General features: G+C 46.7%; 1 protein-coding gene across 1 annotated transcript; it reads right to left on the reverse strand.

The window, feature by feature from the left end:
• Window positions 1–4626: 4626 nt before the first annotated feature.
• Window positions 4627–20910, reverse strand: LOC132777463 (2-acylglycerol O-acyltransferase 2-B-like). The gene is made up of 6 exons (XM_060779774.2): window positions 20785–20910; window positions 16815–16993; window positions 14239–14443; window positions 11071–11245; window positions 10064–10263; window positions 4627–5080 (listed from the first exon to the last, which is right to left on the reverse strand). The coding sequence occupies exons 1-6, from the start codon at window positions 20876–20878 to the stop codon at window positions 4926–4928; spliced, it is 1008 nt and encodes a 335-aa protein (XP_060635757.2). The 5' UTR covers window positions 20879–20910; the 3' UTR covers window positions 4627–4925.
• Between the last annotated feature and the right edge of the window lie 8 nt (window positions 20911–20918).

Raw genomic sequence — 20918 nt, forward strand, 5'->3', positions numbered from 1 at the left:
GCAGAGAGTTCCACTGCTGAACGGCTCTCACAGTCAGGAAGTTCTTCCTCGTGTTCAAGTGGAATCTCCTCTCTTGTAGTTTGAAGCCATGGCTCCTTTGCGTCCTAGTCTCCAAGGAAGCAGAAAGCAAGCTTGCTCCCTCCTCCTCCTCCCTGTGGCTTCCTCTCACATATTTATACATGGCTATCATATCTCCTCTCAGCCTTCTCTTCTTCAGGCTAAACATGCCCAGCTCCTTAAGCCGCTCCTCATAGGGCTTGTTCTCCAGACCCTTGATCATTTTAGTCTCCCTCTTCCTCTGGACACATTCCAGCTTAGAGTCAATATCTCTCTTGAATTGTGGTGCCCAGAATTGGACACAATATTCCAGATGTGGTCTAACCAAAGCAGAATAGAGGGGTAGCATGACTTCCCTAGATCTAGACACTAGGCTCCTCTTGATGCAGGCCAAAATCCCATTGGCTTTTTTTGCCGCCACATCACATTCCTGGCGTATGTTTAACTTGTTGTCCACGAGCACTCCAAGATCTTTTTCAAGATCTTCAAACTACAAGAGAGGACATTCCATCTGAACATGAGGAAGAACTTCCTGACTGTGAGAGCCATTCAGCAGTGGAACTCTCTGCCCCGGAGTGTGGTGGAGGCTCCTTCTTTGGGAGCTTTGAAACAGAGGCTGGATGGCCATCTGTCAGGGGTGGTTTGAATGCAATATTCCTGCTTCTTGGCAGAATGGGGTTGGACTGGATGGCCCATGAGGTCTCTTCCAACTCTTTGATTCTATGATTCTAAGTGACCATGTGCTCCTGCAATTTGAGGTACAAAGGAAGGCCGAAACGAAGACAAGTCAAACCCGCATTTTGGACTTTAGGAGAGCCGATTTCCAAAAAATGAAGGAAACGCTGAGCAGCATTCCGTGGACACAGATACTAAAAGACAAGGGAGTTACGGATGGATGGGAATTTCTCAAGAGTGAAATACTCAAGGCGCAATTGCAAACCGTGCCAACAAAGAGAAAAAAATAGGACAAGTGCAAAGAAGCCAGAATGGATGTCCAAAGAACTTCTAACTGTGCTAAGACACAAAAGAGACATGCACAAGAAGTGGAAAAGGGGTTAAATGACTTTCTTTTTGTGAGAAGACTGAGGCAAAGAAGGCATTAAGTAGTTCTGCCTTTTCCCTATCATCCCCTGACAGCATTGCCCCATCTTCTCCTCGAAGAGGCCCTATCGCCTCCTTGTTTTTCCTTTTTCTACTGACATAAGAATAGAAGCCCTTTTATTGTTTTTAATGTCCCTGGCAAGCCTGAGCTCGTTTTGTGCTTTAGCCTTGCGGACCTTTTCCCTACAGGTGTTGGCTATTTGTTTGAATTCTTCTTTGGTGATTTCTCCCTTTTTCCACTTCTTGTGCATGTCTCTTTTGTGTTTTAGCAAGGGGTGACCTGAGACCATCTCTTCCACATCTATGGAGGCCTTTTCTGTGCGGCCACATTGAGACAAAACCTCCTCACTGCCCCATCCAGTACTTATGAGTCATCAAGGCCAGATAAGGGTCCCTGAGGTCTCCAAGGCAGTCAACAATCTTCTATTACACCATGTAGCATGACCTTTTGTTCCTGGGTTATAATTGTCAGTACTTCCTAATTGGTTCTATCATAAAAACATGGGGAAAGTTGATGAAACTGCAAAACTTTGTCTTTGTGGGAGGGAAGGAAGGAGGGCCATCACCCGGCAGCAGCACATTTGCAATAGTTTTTCCATGATTATCTCAATAGAGTTGTAGAATCATAGAGTTGTAAGAGACCTCATGGGCCACCCAGTCCATGTAACCCAGTGGTTCTCAACCTTCCTAATGCCGTGACCCCTTAATACAGTCCCTCATGTTGTGATGACCCCCAACCATAACATTATTTTTGTTGCTACTTCATAACAGTCATTTTGCTACTATTATAAATCACAATGTAAATATCTGATATGCAAGATGTATTTCCATTCACTGGACCAAACTGGGCACAAATACCCAATGCACCCAAATGTGAATGCTAGTGGGGTTGGGGGAGGATTGATTTCGTAATTTGGGGGTTGTAGTTGCTGGGATTTATAGTTCACCTATATAGTTCACCTATAACCAAAGAGCATTCTGAACTCCACCAGCGATGGATTTGAACCTAATTTGCCACACAGAGCTCCCATGACCAACGGAAAACACTGGAAGGGTTTGGTGGGCATTGACGTTGAGTTTGGGAGTTGTAGTTCACCTATATCCAGAAAGCACTGTGGACTCATGCAATGGTGGATCTGGACCAAACTTGGCACAAATACTCAATATGTGCAAATGTGAACACTGGTGGAGTCTGGGGAAAAAAGACCTTGACTTTTGGGAGTTGTAGTTGCTGGGATTTATAGTTCACGACAATCAAAGAACATTCTGAACTCCACCAATGATAGAATTGGCTCAAACTTCCAACATGGAATCCCCATGACCAACAGAAAATGCTGTGTTTTCTGATGGTCTTTGGCGACCCCTCTGACACCCCTTCACGACCCCCAGGTTGAGAAACACTGATGTAACCAATTTAACACAGTTTATGCCACAAAAATAAAGTCTCCACACAGACCTGTAGCCAGGATTTTGATACTGGGGGGCTGAGTTTGATTCGGGGGGTGAGTTTGATCCGGGCGGGGGCTCGCCCGGATCTAACAAACCTTTTGTATCATTACCCCAATAAGACCCCCACCATGCATTTGGGATATATTGAGCATGGTGATCAGATCATGATCTGAATAAACACAACAGTTTAAATAATGTACCAGCAAGGCCTTCTCCGCTGCCAGCCCTAGCTTCTGCCAACCTAGCAGTTCGAAAACATGCAAATGTGAGTAGATCAATAGGTACCACTCCAATGGGAAGGTAAGGGCGCTCCATGCAGTCATGCCGGCCACATGACCTTGGAGGTGTCTACGGACAACGCCGGCTCTTCGGCTTAGAAATGGAGATGAGCACCAGAGTCCCAGAGTCAGACATGACTGGACTTAATGTCAGGGGACTACCTACCTACCTACTAAGGCCTTTTCGCGAACCACCATGAGAATTTCGGGGGGGGGGGGCTGAAGTCCCTCAAGCCCCCCCCCCCCCCTCGGCTACGGGCTTGTCTCCGGAGTAGAACAACTCCTTTCAAAGGAAGGACCGCACAATGAAACAGGAAATAATACTTTCAAACCAGGAACAGAGCATTTTTCAAATGTTGTTCCACGGTGCAATTGACTGCAAAGCTTGGACGTTGTGACGTGACCTCCAAGGGACACTCTCACACGCCAATGGCCTAGATTAGGAATCACTGCACCCCACTGTCCGTTGTGGGGCTGCAAGCGCTGTTCCCCTTTAAGTCCCTGATTTGTCCCTTGGATTATGCAAAAGGGTTTTGCAACACTTTGTGGGCACAGGGCGCTTGGCTGCAGTTCAGGAGGCCAAAAGCAATGCAGTTAAACAAAGCAAAAGTTCAGCGTTGGGTTTCCCCTCCTTTCCCTGACCCTTGAATCCCTCCAATGAGAAGCAATTGGCTGGATGGACATTTGCCTGCCGGCCAGGACAATGCCACACTGGGCAGGGGAGGGGCCACATCTGGCTCAGAGTCAACAGGCATCCCTGCTGTGATTAGTCACAAAGAATATTCACAAAGGGTTATGGTAGGTTTTTTGGGCTATATGGCCATGTTCTAGAGGCATTCTCTCCTGACATTTCACCTGCATCTATGGCAAGCATCCTCAGAGGTAGTAAAGTCTGTTGGAACTAGGAAAAAGGGTTTAAATATCTGTGGAATCACTAGGTTCTTGTGGGTTTTTTCGGGCTCTATGGCCATGTTCTAGAGGCATTCTCTCCTGACGTTTCGCCTGCATCTATGGCAAGCATCCTCAGAGGTAGTAAAGTCTGTTGGAAACTAGGAAAATGGGTTTAAATATCTGTGGAATCACTAGGTTCTTGTGGGTTTTTTCGGGCTATATGGCCATGTTCTAGAGGCATTCTCTCCTGACGTTTCGCCTGCATCTATGGCAAGCATCCTCAGAGGTAGTGAGGTCTGTTGGAATTAGGACATCTGTGGAATATATCTGTGGAATGGCTCGGGTGGGGCATAGATGCAGGCGAAATGTCAGGAGAAATGCCTCTAGAACATGGCCCAATAGCCCAAACTCTGAGGATGCTTGCCATAGATGCAAGCGAAACGTCAGGAGAAATGCCTCTAGAACATGGCCCTATAGCCCAAAAAAACCCACAAGAACCTAGTGATTCCAGCCATGAAAGCCTTCGACAATACATCTGTGGAATGCCCGGGGTGGGACAAAGGACTCTTGTCTGCTGGAGCTAGGTGTGAATGTTTCAACTGACCAACTTGATTAACATATAATGGCCTGACAGTGCCTGGAGCAAACTTTTGTTGAGAGGCAATATTCACAAACACACACAGATATATCCAATTCTAGGCTGCGCTTTTATGGCTCCAGACCTGGAAGCCATACTCAGGTGTGCAACTCATACAGGTGTGTTTTGTGGGGAAGGAGTCCAGTTGCTGCTCCTCCCACAGTTTTGCCCAAAGAAGTTTCTACATTTGCTTAGACACACAAAAGGCAGAGGTGATCCATTTCCAATTTATTTTCTGCAAGAAGGTGCTTCAATATGGCCTCCCTTTTGCACACCTGTGGCCGTGACCATGGGACGAAGGCACTTGATAGCAGTGAGAAAAAGTCGCCATTGCAAAGGAAAGGAAGACGGCCTTCCAAAGGAAAGAGGGAGGGCCAGCACTCCCCTTCCAGGCCGCTCTCCATCTGTGGTCAGTCTCTCAACCTCACCCCTCCTCTTGCCAGGTAAGAAGGGAAAAGGCTCCAACAGGAAGTGGTCCCAATCCCAACTGGTGGCTCTTCTCCTTCCCAGGTCTAGACCAGGACCAGGTGCTTGTCCTCCGGCACGCCGTACTTGGCCTTGTGCTCCTCAAAGAGCTGGACCAGGCTCTGCAGGTAAGTGGCGTGGAGCTCGTCAATGGCCTCGCGGGAGGGGTGGGGGGTCTTGGGCACCGGGATGGGGGCCCCCACTGCAAGGAAGAGAGAGAGAGAGAGGCAGGGAGCTGGTCAGAGAGGAAGGGGTCATTGAGATAGATGGGTTGCTGCCAGGAGAGGGAGGGGCCCAAGCACAGTAGGGGTTGCCCAAAAGGAATAATAATAATAATAATAATAATAATAATAATAATAATAATAACATCATCATCATCATCATCATCATCATCATCATCATCATCACCATCACCATCACCACCACCACCGGGTTGCTGTGAGTTTTCCGGCCTGTCTGGCCATGTTCCTGCAGCATTCTCTCCTGATGTTTCACCTGCATCTGTGGCAAGCATCCTCAGAGGTTTGGAAAGGAAGCCAGTGGAGCGTATGTATGTTTGAAACATCCAGGGTGAGAGAAAGAACCCGTGGCTATTTGAAGCAAGTGTGAATGTTGCTATTAGCAATCTTGAATAGCATTGAGTAGCCCTGAAGCTGCAAAGTCAATCAGTGAGGATTTTGGCCTGTATCAAGAGGAGCCTAGTGCCTAGATCTAGGGAAGTCATGCTCCCCATGCTCCATTCTGCCTTGGTGAGACCACACCTGGAATATTGTGACCAATATTGTGTCCAATTCAAGAGAGATATTGACAAGCTGGAATGTGTCCAGAGGAGGGCGACTCAAATGATCAAGGGTCTGGAGGACAAATCCTATGAGGAGCGGCTTAAGGAGCTGGGCATGTTTAGCCTGAAGAAGAGAAGGCTGAGAGGAGATATGATAGCCATGTATAAATGTGTGAGAGGAAGCCACAGGGAGGAGGAGGAGGGAGCAAGCTTGCTTTCTGCTTCTCTGGAGAGAGACTAGGACGCAATGGAGGAATGGCTTCAAACTACAAGAGAGGAGATTCCACCTGAACATGAGGAAGAACTTCCTGACTGTGAGAGCCGTTCAGCAGTGGAACTCTCTGCCCCGGAGTGTGGTGGAGGCTCCTTCTTTGGAAGCTTTGAAGCAGAGGCTGGATGGCCATCTGTCAGGAGTGATTTGAATGCAACATTCCTGCTTCTTGGCTGAATGGGGTTGGACTGGATGATGGCCCAGGAGGTCTCTTCCAACTCTTGGATTCTAGGATTCTATGAGGGTCTCTGCATAGAGGTCACCTGGCTGTTGTTGCCTGGGGGCATCCAAACAATCAAACTGCCAGTTCACACTTCCCAAACAAAGGATGCCTCAAGGCACAACAGCCAGGCTACCAACCTAGACATGGCATATTATTTGAGAACACAGAAATGCTGGACCACTCTCACAACCACCACATCAGGGTACACAGAGAAGCCACTGAAATCCACAATCAGCACGGGGACAATTTCAACAGAAAAGAGGAAACTATGGAAATGAACACAATCTGGCTCCCAGTATTACAAAAACTCTAAAAGTATTATAACAGTAAATAAAGAACAAAACTCAAGCACAGGGGAACTCCAGACAGGAAACATTGAGGAACAGCTAATCACCTCTCAACAAAGAATTCCCCCAGGCAGTAACAACCTAGTACTCTCACTGGTTGACTTTGCAGCTTCTCCATGCTATTCAAGCTTGCTCATTGCAACACCCATGCTTGCTTCAAACAGACAAGGGTTTTCTCTCCCACTCTGGACATTATTCCACAGATGGATATATACACACTCCACTTGCCTCGCTGCCAACAGACCTCTGGATGTGCCATTATCCACAGATACGGGTGAAATGTCAGGAGAGCGTGCTGCTGGAACGTATTGGCCAGGCTGCATGAAATACTCACAGAAACCCAGTGAATCTGGATGTGAAACCTTCAACAACATATTATTTTTATTGATACCCTGCTTTTCTCTCCACAAGAAGATGTCCCCCTCCCCAACTTCCCTGCAAGGCGGGGGTCTTCAGCCCGCCCTCCTCTCTCCTATCTCACTTCTCCCATGGCTTGGCCTTCACACATTTGGGAGAAAGATCAGCCAAGCAGCCTCAGGGGGGTGGGAGTGGGGTTGTTGCAAGGCAAAGTCCAAAGACCCCCCTCTCCCCCAGCAATGGAGGGTTGCAACACTCAGGACTGAGTGGAAGGGCAGCATTGCATCAGCCGGACTCTGGCAAGACGGGCAGTGAGTGGGGCAGAGGGCCAAGGGTCACGTTGAACGGGGCGGTTGGGGGGGGAGGGCTTAAAGGGGATGGCAGGGAAGCCACTGACTATATACACCACGTAACACGATTTGTGTTCCTGTGTTATATATCTCATTTCCTAATTGCAGCACATTATATTATAGTATTATCTTATTGTAATATGTAACACAATTTTTGTTCTTGGGTTATCGATGTCACTTCCTAACTGCAGCACATTATATTATATTACTAGCCGTCCCCTGCCACGTGTTGCTGTAGCTCAGTCTGTTGATCCTGGAAATAAAGTAATGAGAAAGTGTTGGTTTCTAATATATATAATTATGCTTGTGAGTAAACAGTATTTCTTGCTGTGTGTTTGTCAGTGTGGATGTGGAGAGTGTCTGGTTTGCCCACCCTGGAACATGCAACATATCATTGTCCTTCTTTAAGGGTCCCTTTCAAATCTAGGATACTATATCTCTCTGTGTGTGAATCATATCTATCTATCTCTATGTATGGCTGGATGGCTCTTTGTCAGGAGGACTTTGATTATGTTTTCTTGAACTGATGAAGGAAGTTGGATTGGATGGCCTTAAGTATTTTCTCTTGGTCATGTGGGTTCTGTGTGGGAAGTTTGCCCCAATTCTGTCGTTCGTGGGGTTCAGAATGCTCTTTGATTGTAGGTGAACTATAAATCCCAGTAACTACAACTCCCAAATGTCAAGGTCTATTTCCCCCAAACTCCATCTGTGTTCATATTTGGGCATATGGAATATCCGTGCCAAGTTTGGTCCAGATCCATCATTGTTTGAGTCCACAGTGCTCTCTGGATGTAGGTGAACTACAACTCCCAAGGTCAATGCCAACCAAACCCTTCTAGTGTTTTCTGTTGGTCATGGGAGTCCTTTGTGCTAAGTTTGGCCCAATTTCATCATTGGTGGAGTTCAGAATGCTCCTTGGTTGTAGGTAAACTATAAATCCCAGCAACTACAACTCCCAAATGACAAAATCATAATTTTTTGCGTGATGGTCACTCCTTGTGTTGAGAGACGTTTTGTTGCCAAATTTGGAGTGATTTCGTTCATTGGTTCTTTTGTTTTTAAGGTACTCATTATGCCAGAACAATTTTATATAGAGAGAGATATTATAATATATCACATAATCGAGTCTCAACCAATTCAACCTTGTTTGTTTGTGGCAGCCACAAAAATGAAGTTTCTGGAGTAGAACTACTACTTCCAAAGGAAGGACTGCACAAGTAAACAGGAAGTCACACTTTTTCAAACCAGGAAAGAAACAGTTTTGCAAATTTGGTTACATAGTGTTATGGGCCACTGACCATCAGGGGAGCCCTTCTGGGGAGGGGGAAGTGAGGACACACTCACTCTCTCACTCACTCACACACTGCCTATCACTTGCTCGCTCACTCTATCGCACATACTCTCTTTCTCACTCACTCATTCACCATCTTTCTTGATCATTCTCACTCTCACTCATCTCGCTCACTCCATTGCAACACACTCACTCCCATTCACTTACTCTCTTGCTCACTCATGCTTTAACTCTCTCACTTTCTCGCTTGCTCACTTTTGCTTCTCACCCACTCTCATGCTCTTGCTCACGCACTCACTCTCGGGCTCACTCACTTTTGCTCACTCGCTCATGCTCCCTCACTCTCACTCACTCTTTCGCTCATTCTTTGTCACTCATGTTCTCTCACTCACTTGCTCACTCACTCCCTCCCTCTTGGTCATATGCTCTCACTCTCTTGCTCACTCTCACTCACTCTTTCGCTCATTCTCTGTCACTCATGCTCTCTCACTCACTTGCTCACTCACTCCCTCTTGGTCATACACTCTCACTCTTGCTCACTCTCTCTTGCTCACTGCCTATGACTTGTTCACTCACTTACTCTCTCGCACTTACTCACTCTCTTGCTTGATCACTCTCTCACTCCATTGCAACACACTCACTCTCATTCACTCACGAGTGAGTGTGAGTGAGTGAGCAAGCAAGCAATAGAGAGTGAGCAAGAGAGTGAGTGAATGAGTGTGAGTGTGTCGCAATGGAGTAAGAGAGAGTGATCAAGCAAGAGAGTGAGTAAGTGTGAGAGAGTGAGTGAGCAAGTGATAGGCAGTGAGCAAGAGAGTGAGTGAGAGAGTGAGTGTGTCCTCACTTTAACTCTCTCATTTTCTTGCTTGCTCACTCTTTTGCTTCTCTCACTCACTCTCATGCTCTCTTACTTGCTAACTCACTCTTGTGCTCACTCACCTTTGCTCACTCACTCATGCTCTCTCACTCTCACTCACTCTTTCGCTCATTCTCTGTCGCTCATGCTCTCTCACTCTCTTGCTCACTGCCTATCACTTGCTCACTCACTTGCTCTCTCGCACTTACTCACTCTCTTTCTCACTCTCACTCATTCACTCTCTTGCTTGATTACTCACTCACTCTCCCTCATCTTGCTCACTCCATTGCGACACACTCAGTCTCATTCACTCACTCTCTTGCTCATTCACACTCACTCACTCATGCTTTAACTCTCTCACTTTCTCACTTGCTCACTTTTGCTCACTCTCTTGTTCTCTTACTCGCTCACACTCTTGGCCTCACTCACTTTTGCTCTCTCACTCTCATTCACTCTTTCGCTCATTCTCTGTCACTCATGTTCTCTCACTCACTCACTCCCTCTTGGTCATACGCTCTCACTCTCTTGCTCACTTTCACTCTCACTCACTCTTTCGCTCATTCTCTGTCACTCATGTTCTCTCACTCCCTCCCTCTCACTCTTTCGCTCACTCTCTGTCACTCATGCTCTCTCACTCACTTGCTCACTCACTCCCTCTTGGTCATACACTCTCACTCTTGCTCACTCTTTCACTCTCTCGCTGACTCACCAACAGTGTGGATGGGCCTACGGAAGGGGAGGAGGCCAAAGTCGTACTGGAAGACCCCGCGAGCGTGGAAGAGGGGCAGCGCCAGCCCCATGACCCTCTGGAGCCGCTCCTGCACTGCGCGGATGAGGGAGCCCCGCGGGTTGGAGACCTGCAGGAAGAGCTCGTTCTCCCCGAAGGAGAAGACCGGCACCAGCGCCGCCCTGAAAAAGAGGGGGTGAGGGGGAGAGAGAGAAAGGTCAGGGGGCGAGAAGGGGCACTTGACCCCAACACAACACACCCTTCCAAAGGCCAATCCCACATCCAAGGAATGTGACCCTTTTCCCATCACTAAGCCATTTTCCCTCGAGGGGGTTCCCCTCCCCCTCCCCATAAGGACCCCCATTTTGGGAAATCTCTCCCTTGACTGGCCAAATACCAAACCAGTTAGGATTGGAATTCCCTTCAAGAAAATGAAGGTGTCAGCCTCCCCTAGGAAGAATACGCAGCAGAATGGGCAGACCAACATTGGGAGGGGGCTTCAAGAGATTGAGTCCCACCCACCCACCCCCTAATTCCTTTCCTTTGGCACTCCCATAACAGAGACCAAAAAGGAGACCACGTGAGAAAAGGTCTCAAAAGTAGGTTTCCTTTCAAAACGTGTGCAAGAGGCATCACGCAGGTGACAGGCTCTCTTAGGTAGAAGTAAAGGTAGGCTCAATCCAAGAAGGAAGAAACCTAAACTGGGTAAAATAGGAGACTCCCCCCAGCTCTCTTCTTAGTGAAGAGATAGAGAGAAGCCTTCTTCCCTCATGGGGAGGAAAAAGAAGGCGAAGAGCAACTCAAACAAAAGGGTCTTCCCCTCTTTTTGAATATCAAAGGGAATCTTCTTCTGCCTACGTGACCTCACCTCCGGCATGGAGATGCCCCAAAAGGAGTCTCTGTCAATCATCCAAGAGGAAGAGGGCCATAAAACAGGCAGGCAAGGTGGTCAGAACCCCAACAAGAACCCCCTCCCCTCCTCCGCTTACCCGTGTGTGAGCGCCATCTTGATGAAGCCCTTCCGGTGGAGGACTTGGAGGGTGAGGGCCCCCGGGCGGGCCTCCAGGGACTCAGAGGGGCCCCCCACTGCAATGACCGCCACCTGGCCCCCACCCTCGTGGCTCAGGAGGAAGGCGGCACTGGCCTTGTCCGAGGAGACCAGCCCTGCGGAGAGAGAACGGGAGTCTGTGGGCTGGGGTGGACACTTGGCCTGACACCTCTTGACCACGTGCCAAATGGTGACATCCAGCAAAGACTAGGAATAAAAGGCAGACAGATGGAGAGATAGTGTCGTAGCACAGCAAGCGTCGAAGCATTTGTAGGGAAAGGAGGGATTTCTAAATGAAGAGTTTGTGTGATCGGAGAGAATTGCAGGCAGATGGGACAGGTGAGATCCATGTTTTGGATTCCTGTGCTGGTTCCCAGGCAACTGGGGAAAGTGAGAGTCCTTCGGCAGATGGGAAGTTTTCCCAGGAAACTAGATTAGGCCTGAGAACGGAGGGAGTCCAAAACAGACAAACTAGATAATCTCACAAAATTCGTAGGAAGACCTTGGAGTCCAGGTGTGTTCAGCATGATGTCTGGCTTCAAGCCTCTCAGATACAGACAGATAGAGGGATATATATCTATATATATCTATATATCTAAATACACACACACACACACACACACACATAGAAATATGGATGGATACATAGATAGTCAAGTAGGTAGGTAGGTAGGTAGGTAGTCAGATAGCTAATCAGATGGACAGACAGATACATAGAGACATTCATAGGGTTAGGGTTAGAACAGTGGTTCTCAACCTTCTGAATGCCGTGACCCCTTACTATAGTTCCTCATGTTATGGTGACCCCCAACCATAAAATTATTTTCGTTGCTACTTCATAACTGTAATGTTGCTACAGTTATGAATCGTAATGTGGGGTTGGGGTGGGATTGATTTTCTCATTTGGGAGTTGTACTTGCTGGAATTTATAGTTAACCTATAATCAAAGAGCATTCTGAACTCCACCAACAATGGAATTGAACCAAACTTGGCACACAGAACTCCCATGACTAACAGAAATTACTGGAAGGATTTGGTGTGCATTGACCTTGAGTTTTGGAGTTGTAATTCACCTACATCCAGAGGAGTGCTGTGGACTCACGCAATCGTGGATCTGGACCAAACTTGGCACCATAGAATCATAGAATCAAAGAGTTGGACGAGACCTCCTGGGCCATCATCCAGTCCAACCCCATTCTGCCAAGAAGCAGGAAAAACGCATTCAAATCACCCCTGACAGATGGCCATCCAGCCTCTGTTTAAAAGCCTCCAAGGAAGGAGCCTCCACCACACTCCAATGCAGAGAGTTCCACTGCTGAACGGCTCTCACAGTCATAGAATCCTAGAATCCTAGAGTTGGAAGAGACCTCCTGGGCCATCATCCAGTCCAACCCCATTCTGCCAAGAAGCAGGAATATTGCATTCAAAGCACCCCTGACAGATGGCCATCCAGCCTCTGTTTAAAAGCCTCCAAAGAAGGAGCCTCCATCACACTCAAGGCAGGGAGTTCCACTGCTGAACGGCTTTCACAGTCAGGAAGTTCTTCCTCGTGTTCAGATGGAATCTCCTCTCTTGTAGTTTGAAGCCATTGTTCCATTGCGTCCTAGTCTCCAGGGAAGCAGAAAACAAGCTTGCTCCCTCTTCCCACACCAATACTCAATATGCCCAAATGTGAACACTGGTGGAGTTTGGGGAAAACAGACCTTGACATTTGGAAGTTGTGGTTGCTGGGATTTCTAGCTCACATACAAACAAAAAATCTTCTATACCCCATCAATGATAGAATTGGGTGAAACTTCCCACACAGGTCACCCATGACCAACAGAAAATATTGTGCTTTCTGATAGTCTTTGGCGACCCCTCTGACACCCCGTTGCGACCCAGGGGTCCCAACCGAGGGCCTTCTCGGTGGTGGCTCCTCGGCTGTGGAACACCCTTCCCGTAGACATCAGACTGGCGCCCTCCCTTATGACATTCCGCAAGACGTGGCTGTTCGAGAAGGCGTTTGAACAAGAAGTGCAATAATTGGCAATGACGATAGGAATGGAACAATGGAAAACGATATTGGATTGTGGCTTAACGATGAGACGACGCGAATGACTTTTTTGTATTTGTATTGTTGATATTGTGATTGTTGTTGATGATGTTTTGATATTGCTAGTTGTGGTTAGATTATGTCTTGTAATTGCACCTTATTCTGACTTGGCCACGGTAGTCCACGCTCTGGTTACATCCCGTTTAGAGTACTGCAACACTCTCTACGTGGGGTTGCCTTTGAAGACGGCCCGGAAGCTCCAATTAGTCCAACGATCGGCAGCCATGATACTAACTGGAGCAGAGCGCAGGGAGCATACCACTCCTCTGCTGCGCCAACTCCACTGGCTGCCGATCTGCTACCGGGCTCAATTCAAAGTGCTGGCGTTGGCCTTTAAAGCCCTAAACGGTTCTGGCCCAACTTACCTATCCGAATGTATCTCTGCCTATGAACCCACCAGGACCCTAAGATCTTCTGGGGAGGCCTTGCTCTCTATCCCGCCTGCTTCACAGGTGCGGCTGGCGGGGATGAGAGACAGGGCCTTTTCTGTGGTGGCCCCGCGGCTATGGAACGCCCTTCCCATGGAGGTAAGATCAGCCTCCTCGCTGATGGTATTCCGAAGAAGACTAAAAACTTGGATGTTCAAGCAGGCATTTGGCTAATTCGGTGCAATGAATGTGTCGACTACGGATTGGTAATATGGATGATGCAATTGGACCACGATTTTAGTTAGGAGATGTATTGGATTGTGATTTATGTGAAATATTGTGTATTATGTTTTTTACAGTTTTAATTGTATACTGTGTTCTGTATATTCTGTTGTAAACTGCGTTGAGTCGCCAGTTAGGCTGAGAAACGGCGGTATACAAGGACAGTAAATAAATAAATAATAAATAAATATTCTCTATATGTTGTACACCGCTGTGAGTCGCCCCTGGGCTGAGAACAGCGGTCTATAAGCACAGTAAATAAACCCTAGGTTGAGAAACATTGGGTTAGAAGAAGGTGGCCTGTGAGAGAGTGGGGGTCTCCCTCCAGGACCCCTCCCTCCTTCCCTCTTGGCATTGCTCTCACCTCCGCTCATGATGTAGTCACGGAAGAAGGGCACCTTGAACCAGAAGGGCAGCATCAGGAGGTGTGGCGTGAGTCCCGGGAAGAGCTCCGAGAAGCCCGTGGCCTCCGTGCAGAAGTTCCCAAAGGCCCCCGCCACCAGGACCCCGTGCGGGTGGAAGCCAAAGAGGTAGTTGCGCCGCGGGTCCAGGTCTGCCGTCCGCACCAGCTGGGAAGGGGGAGAAAAGGGGGGAATTGGGGTCAGTGGGCAGGGGGGGGCTCCCTCGGGGGGGGGGCAAAAGGATGAGAGCCCCCCCCCACAGAGACCCCAGCCTCTGATTGGGATGGGGAAGGAGCATTGGAAGGAAATGTAACATGAGAATAGTAAACTATAATATGATATTGTCGAAGGCTTTCATGGCTGGAATCACTAGGTTCTTGTGGGTTTTTTCGGGCTATAGAGCCATGTTCTAGACACATTTCTCCTGACGTTTCGCCTGCATCTATGGCAAGCATCCTCAGAGGTGTGAGGTCTGTTGGAATTAGGACAATTGGTTTATATATCTGTGGAATGGCCGGGGTGGGACAAAGAACTCTTGTCTGCTGGAGCTAAGTGTGAATGTTTCAACTGGGCATCTTGATTAGCATTTGAAGGCCTGGCAGTGCCTGGGGCAATCTTTTGTTGAGAGCTGATTAGATGTCCCTGATTGTTTTCCCTCTGTTGTGACCCCTCACTACCTCGGAGGATGCTTGCCATAGATGCAGGCAAAACGTCAGGAGAGAATGCCTCTAGACCATGGCCATATAGCCCGGAAAAACCTACAACAACCCAAAAATGATAATATTCAGATAATTCAAATAATTAGAGGTTGTGAGGACCCACAAGAACCTTATAATATGATAATAAAATATAAGAATGCCAAATTAAATATGGTAACACTGGGATAAAATATGGTAACACTGGGATAAAACCTGCCATGATAAAATAATAAAACATTAAAATGATATAATGTGGAAATAATGAAATATAACATGACGATAAAATAATACAATCTATATAAATAAAAATGTCATGTTTGTTTGTGGGATTAACAGAACTCAAAAACCACTGGACGAATTGACACCAAATTTGGACACAAGACACCTAACAGTCCAATGTACATCCTTCACACAAAAAATTGATTTTGTCATTTGGGGGTTGTAGTTGCTGGGATTTATAGTACAGTTTGTGGGATTAACAGAACTCAAAACCACTGGGGGAATTGACACCAGATTTGGACACCTAACAACCCAATGTATGTCCTTCACTCAAAAGAATTGAGTTTGTCATTTGGGAGTTGTAGTTGCTGGGATTTATAGTTCGCCTACAAGCAAAGAGCATTCTGAACCCCACCAACAATGGAACTGAACCAAACATGGCATACAGGACTTCCATGACCAACAGAACACACTGGAAGGGTTTGGTGGGCATTGACCTTGAGTTTGGGAGTTGTAGTTCACCTACATCCAGAGAGCACTGTGGACTCAAACAGTGATGGATCTGGACCAAACTCTACAGGAATACTCAATATGCCCAAATGTGAACACTGGTGGAGTTTGGGGAAAATAGAATATTGGCATTTGGGAGTTGTAGTTGCTGGGATTTATAGTTCATTTAACAATCACAGAGCATTCTGAACACCACCAATGATAGAATTGGGCCAAATCTCCCACACAGAAACCCTATGTGGGCCACAGCAATGCGTGGCAGGGGACGGCTAGTATAATGATAAAACATTAAAATAACATAATATGAAAATAATAATATAACAGGATAATAATAAAATATAAGAATGAAAAATTAAATATGGTAACACTGGAATAAAATATGACATAACACAACAAAATATAATTGTGTAAAATCAAGTATAATTGCATGGGATTGAACTACCACATGATAATTGAAATTAAAATAATGAAAAATAATGAAAAATTTAAAATGATAATGCATTGTCGAAGGCTTTCACGGCCGGAATCACTGGGTTGTTGTAGGTTTTTTCGGGCTACATGGCCATGTTCTAGAGGCATTCTCTCCTGACGTTTCGCCTGCATCTATGGCAAGCATCCTCAGAGGGAGTGAGGTCTGTTGGAGCTGGGGAAAAGGGTTTATATATCTGTGGAATGACCAGGGTGGGACAAAGAACTCTTGTCTGCTGGAGCTAAGTGTGAATGTTTCAACTGGGCATCTTGATTAGCATGTGATGCCCTGGCAGTGCCTGGGGCAATCTTTTGTTGAGAGGTGATTAGATGTCCCTGATTGTTTTCCCTCTGTTGTGACCCCTCAACTACCTCTGAGGATGCTTGCCCTAGATGCAGGCAAAATGTCAGGAGAGAATGCCTCTAGACCAAAAAACCTACAACAACCCAAAAATGATAATATTCAGATAATTCAAAAATAATTATAATATGAAAAAATAAATTATGATGATAATAATAATTTAAGAAGGGTGCAAGGGGCAGGGTCCAGGGCCGAGAGGGGTCCCTGGGGTGTCTCTCTGATCCCAAAGGGCAGCCCCACCCTCCTGAAAAAGACACCCCCCAAGAAGTCCCCGCCTACTGACCGTGATGGGGAAGTAGTCCCGGAAGTGCCTCCAGACGGCCCACCGGCGGACCCAGGCAGAGCGGCGCCCACCGCGGGCGGGGGTCTCCCAGTCCAGGTAGAGCCAGGCGGCATAGAGCGCGGCCAACGCCCAGCCCTCGCCCACCAGCAGCACCCCAAAAAGCAGCAGGCAGCATTGCGCTGGGGGGAGAGAGAAGAGAAGAAGGTCAGCATATTGTGGAATATTGTGTCCAATTCTGGGCACCACAATTCAAGAGAGATATTGACAAGCTGGAATGTGTCCAGAGGAGGGTGACTAAAATGATCAAGGGTCTGGAGAACAAGCCCTATGAGGAGCGGCTGAAGGAGCTGGGCAGGTTTAGCCTGAAGAAGAGAAGGCTGAGAGGAGATATGATGAGAGCCATGTATACATATGTGAGAGGAAGCCACAGGGAGGAGGAGGGAGCAAACTTGTTCTCTGCTTCCCTGGAGACTAGGACGCAATGGAACAATGGCTTCAAACTACAAGAGAGGAGATTCCATCTGAACATGAGGAAGAACTTCCTGACTGGGAGAGCCGTTCAGCAGTGGAACTCTCTGCCCCGGAGTGTGGTGGAGGCTCCTTCTTTGGAAGCTTTTAAGCAGAGGCTGGATGTCCATCTGTCAGGGGTGATTTGAATGCAATATTCCTGCTTCTTGGCAGAATGGGGTGGGACTGGATGGCCCATGAGGTCTCTTCCAACTCTTTGATTCTATGATTCTATGAGCAGAGGGAGGAATGGGGAAAGGATTTGCTATAACACAGTGTTCCTCAACCTTGCTAATGCCGCGACCCCTTAATACAGTTCCTCATGTGGTGGTGACCCCCAACCATCAATTTATTTTCGTTGCTACTTCATAACTGTCATTTTGCTACTGTGCTGAATCGTCATGTAAATATCTGATAGGCAAGATGTATTTTCATTCACGGGACCAAATTTGGCACAAATACCCAATACGCCCACATTTGAATACTGGTGGGGTTGTGGGGGGATTAATTTTGTCATTTGGGAGATGTGATTGCTGGGACTTATAGTTCACCTACAATCAAAGAGCATTCTGAACTCCTCCAATGATGGAATTGAACCAAACTTGGCACACAGAACTCCCATGACCAAGAGAAAATACTGGAAGGGTTTGATGGGCATTGACCTTGAGTCTTGGAGTTGTAGTTCACCTACATCCAGAGATCACCGTGGACTCAAACAATGATGGATCTGGACCAAACTCTACACAAATACTCAAAATGCCCAAATGTGAACACAGGTGGAGTTTGGGGGAAATAGACCTTGACATTTGGGAGTTGTAGTTGCTGGGATTTATAGTTCTCCTACAATCAAAGAGCATTCTGAACTCCTCCAGTGATGGAATTGAACCAAACTTGGCACACAGAACTCCCCTGACTTGAAGGATTTGGTGGGCATTGAGCTTGAATTCGGGAGTTGTAGTTCACCTACATCCAGAGAACACTGTGGACTCAAACAATGATGGATCTGGACTAAACTTGGCGCAAACACTTAATACGCCCAAATATGAACACAGATGGAGTTTGGGGGAAATAGACCTTGACATTTGGGAGTTGTCCTTGCTGGGATTTATAGTTCTCCTACAACCAAAGAGCATTCTGAACTCCACCAAGGATGGAATTGAACCAAACTTGGCACACAGAACTCCCATGACTTGAAGGATTTGGTGGGCATTGACCTTGAGTTTGGGAGTTGTAGTTCACCTACATCCAGAGAGCACTGTGGACTCAAACAATGATGGATCTGGGCCAAACTTGGCACACAGAACTCAATTGACCAATTTTTGATCTTTGTTAATTTTATCAATATCTGTATGTATGTATTTTTATCCTTTACAATTTTAGCTTGTAAATCGCCTAGAGCATCTTGGATGGAGGGCGATTAATAAGTAATTTAATGATCATGATGATGATGAAAATACTGGAAGGGTTTGGTGGGCACTGAAACTGAGTTTAGGAGTTGTAGTTCACTTACATCCAGAGACCACTGTGGACTCAAACAATCACGGACCCAGACCAAACTTGGCATGAATACTCAATATGCTTGAATATGAATGTTTGTGGTGTTTGGGGAAAATAGACCTTGGCATTTGGGAGTTGTAGTTGCTGGGATTTATAGTTCACCTACAATCAAAGAGCACTCTGTATCCCACCAATGATAGAATTGGGCCAAACTTCCCACACAGAACCCCAAGAACAATGGAAAATACTGTGTTTTCTGGTGGTCTTTGTCGACCCCTCTGACACCCCCTTGCGACTCCCCCAGGGGTCCCGACCCCCAGGTTGAGAAATGCTGCTATCACAGAAAATATACTGTTTTGAAGCAGGAGGAGAATGAGACCCTGAAGTGAGGCCTGCATCAGGTGTCTGAGATAATGAAGCAAAGGAAGGAAGGAAGGAAGGAAGGAGGAAAGGAAGAAATGAGAGAAAGAAGAAGAAAAGGGGGAAGAAAGGAATGGTAGAGAAGGAAGGAAGGAGAGAAGGAAAGAAAGAGGGAGGGAAGGATGGAAGCAAAAAGTGAAGGAAGGAAGGAAGGAATGAAGGAAGGAAGGAAGGAAGTAGGGAAGGAAGAAATGAGAGAAAGAAGAAGATAAAGAAAAGGGGGAAGAAAGGAAAGGTAGAGAAGGGAGGAAGGAGAGAAAGAAAGAAAAAGGGGAAAGAAGGAAAGAGGGAGCTAAGAAAGGAGGGGAAGAAGGAGAGAAAAGGGGAGGGAAGGAAAGAGAGAAGAAAGGATGGAAGCAAAAAACAAAAGAAGGAAGTAGGGAAGGAAGAAATGAGAGAAAGAAGAAGATAAAGAAAAGGGGGAAGAAAGGAAAGGTAGAGAAGGGAGGAAGGAGAGAAAGAAAGAAAAAGGGGGGAAAAGGAAAGAGGGAGCTAAGAAAGGAGGGGAAGAAGGAGAGAAAAGGGGAAGGAAGGAAAGAGAGAAGAAAGGATGGAAGCAAAAAACAAAAGAAGGAAGTAGGGAAGGAAGAAATGAGAGAAAGAAGAAGATAAAGAAAAGGGGGAAGAAAGGAAAGGTAGAGAAGGGAGGAAGGAGAGAAAGAAAGAAAAAGGGGGGAAAAGGAAAGAGGGAGCTAAGAAAGGAGGGGAAGAAGGAGAGAAAAGGGGAAGGAAGGAAAGAGAGAAGAAAGGATGGAAGCAAAAAACGAAGGAAGGAAGTAGGGAAGGAAGAAATGAGAGAAAAAAGAGATTAAGAAAGAGGGAGAAGGAAGAAGAGAAGAAAAAAAGGGAAGGATAGAGGGAGCAAAGGAAGGAGGGAAAGAAGGAAAGAAAAGGGGAAGGAAGGAAAGAGAAGGAAGGATGGAAGCAAAAAGCGAAGGATGGAAGGACGGAAGGAGGGAAAGAAGAAGAAAAGAAGGAAGGAAAGGTAGAGAAGGAAGGAAGGAGAGAAAGTAAGAAAAAAGGGAAGAAAAGAGGGAGCGAAGGAAGGAGGGAAAGAAGGAAAGAAAGAGGGAGGGAAGGAGAGAGAGAAGGAAGGATAGAAGCAAAAAACGAAGGAAGTTGGGAATGAAGAAATGAGAGAAAAAAGAGATAAAGAAAGAGGGGGAAGGAAGGAAAGGTAGAGAAGGAAAGAAAAAAAGGGAAGGAAAGAGGGAGCAAAGGAAGGAGGGAAAGAAGGAAAGAAAGAGGGAGGGGCGGTTGGTCACAGCAACGCGTGGTGGGCACTGCTAGTAAATAAATAAATAATAATAATAATATAAAATAATAATATAATAACATATAAATATAGATAAAATAATAATAAACAAATAATATTAATAATATAAAATAATAATAATATAATAATAATAAAATAAATAATAATAAAATAAATAAATAATAATAGTAATAGTAATAATAGTAATAGAGGGGTCCTGGTCTCGCCCAGCCTTTCCCCCTGCGTGTGGAGGGGGGCACCCTGAGCCTTGGGTGGGGGGCACTCACTCACCGAGGGCCAGGAAGGAGAAGACCCATTGGAGGACGGCGGCCGTCTGGAGCCGGCGGCGCAGGGGGAGGCGCAGGGGGGCGAACTGCGGCCACATCGCCGGGAGACCAGGAGGGAGGAGGCGGAGGGGAGGGGGC

This window comes from Anolis sagrei, chromosome 6 (assembly GCF_037176765.1).
Source record: "Anolis sagrei isolate rAnoSag1 chromosome 6, rAnoSag1.mat, whole genome shotgun sequence".
NCBI classification, from domain to species: Eukaryota; Metazoa; Chordata; class Lepidosauria; order Squamata; family Dactyloidae; genus Anolis; species Anolis sagrei.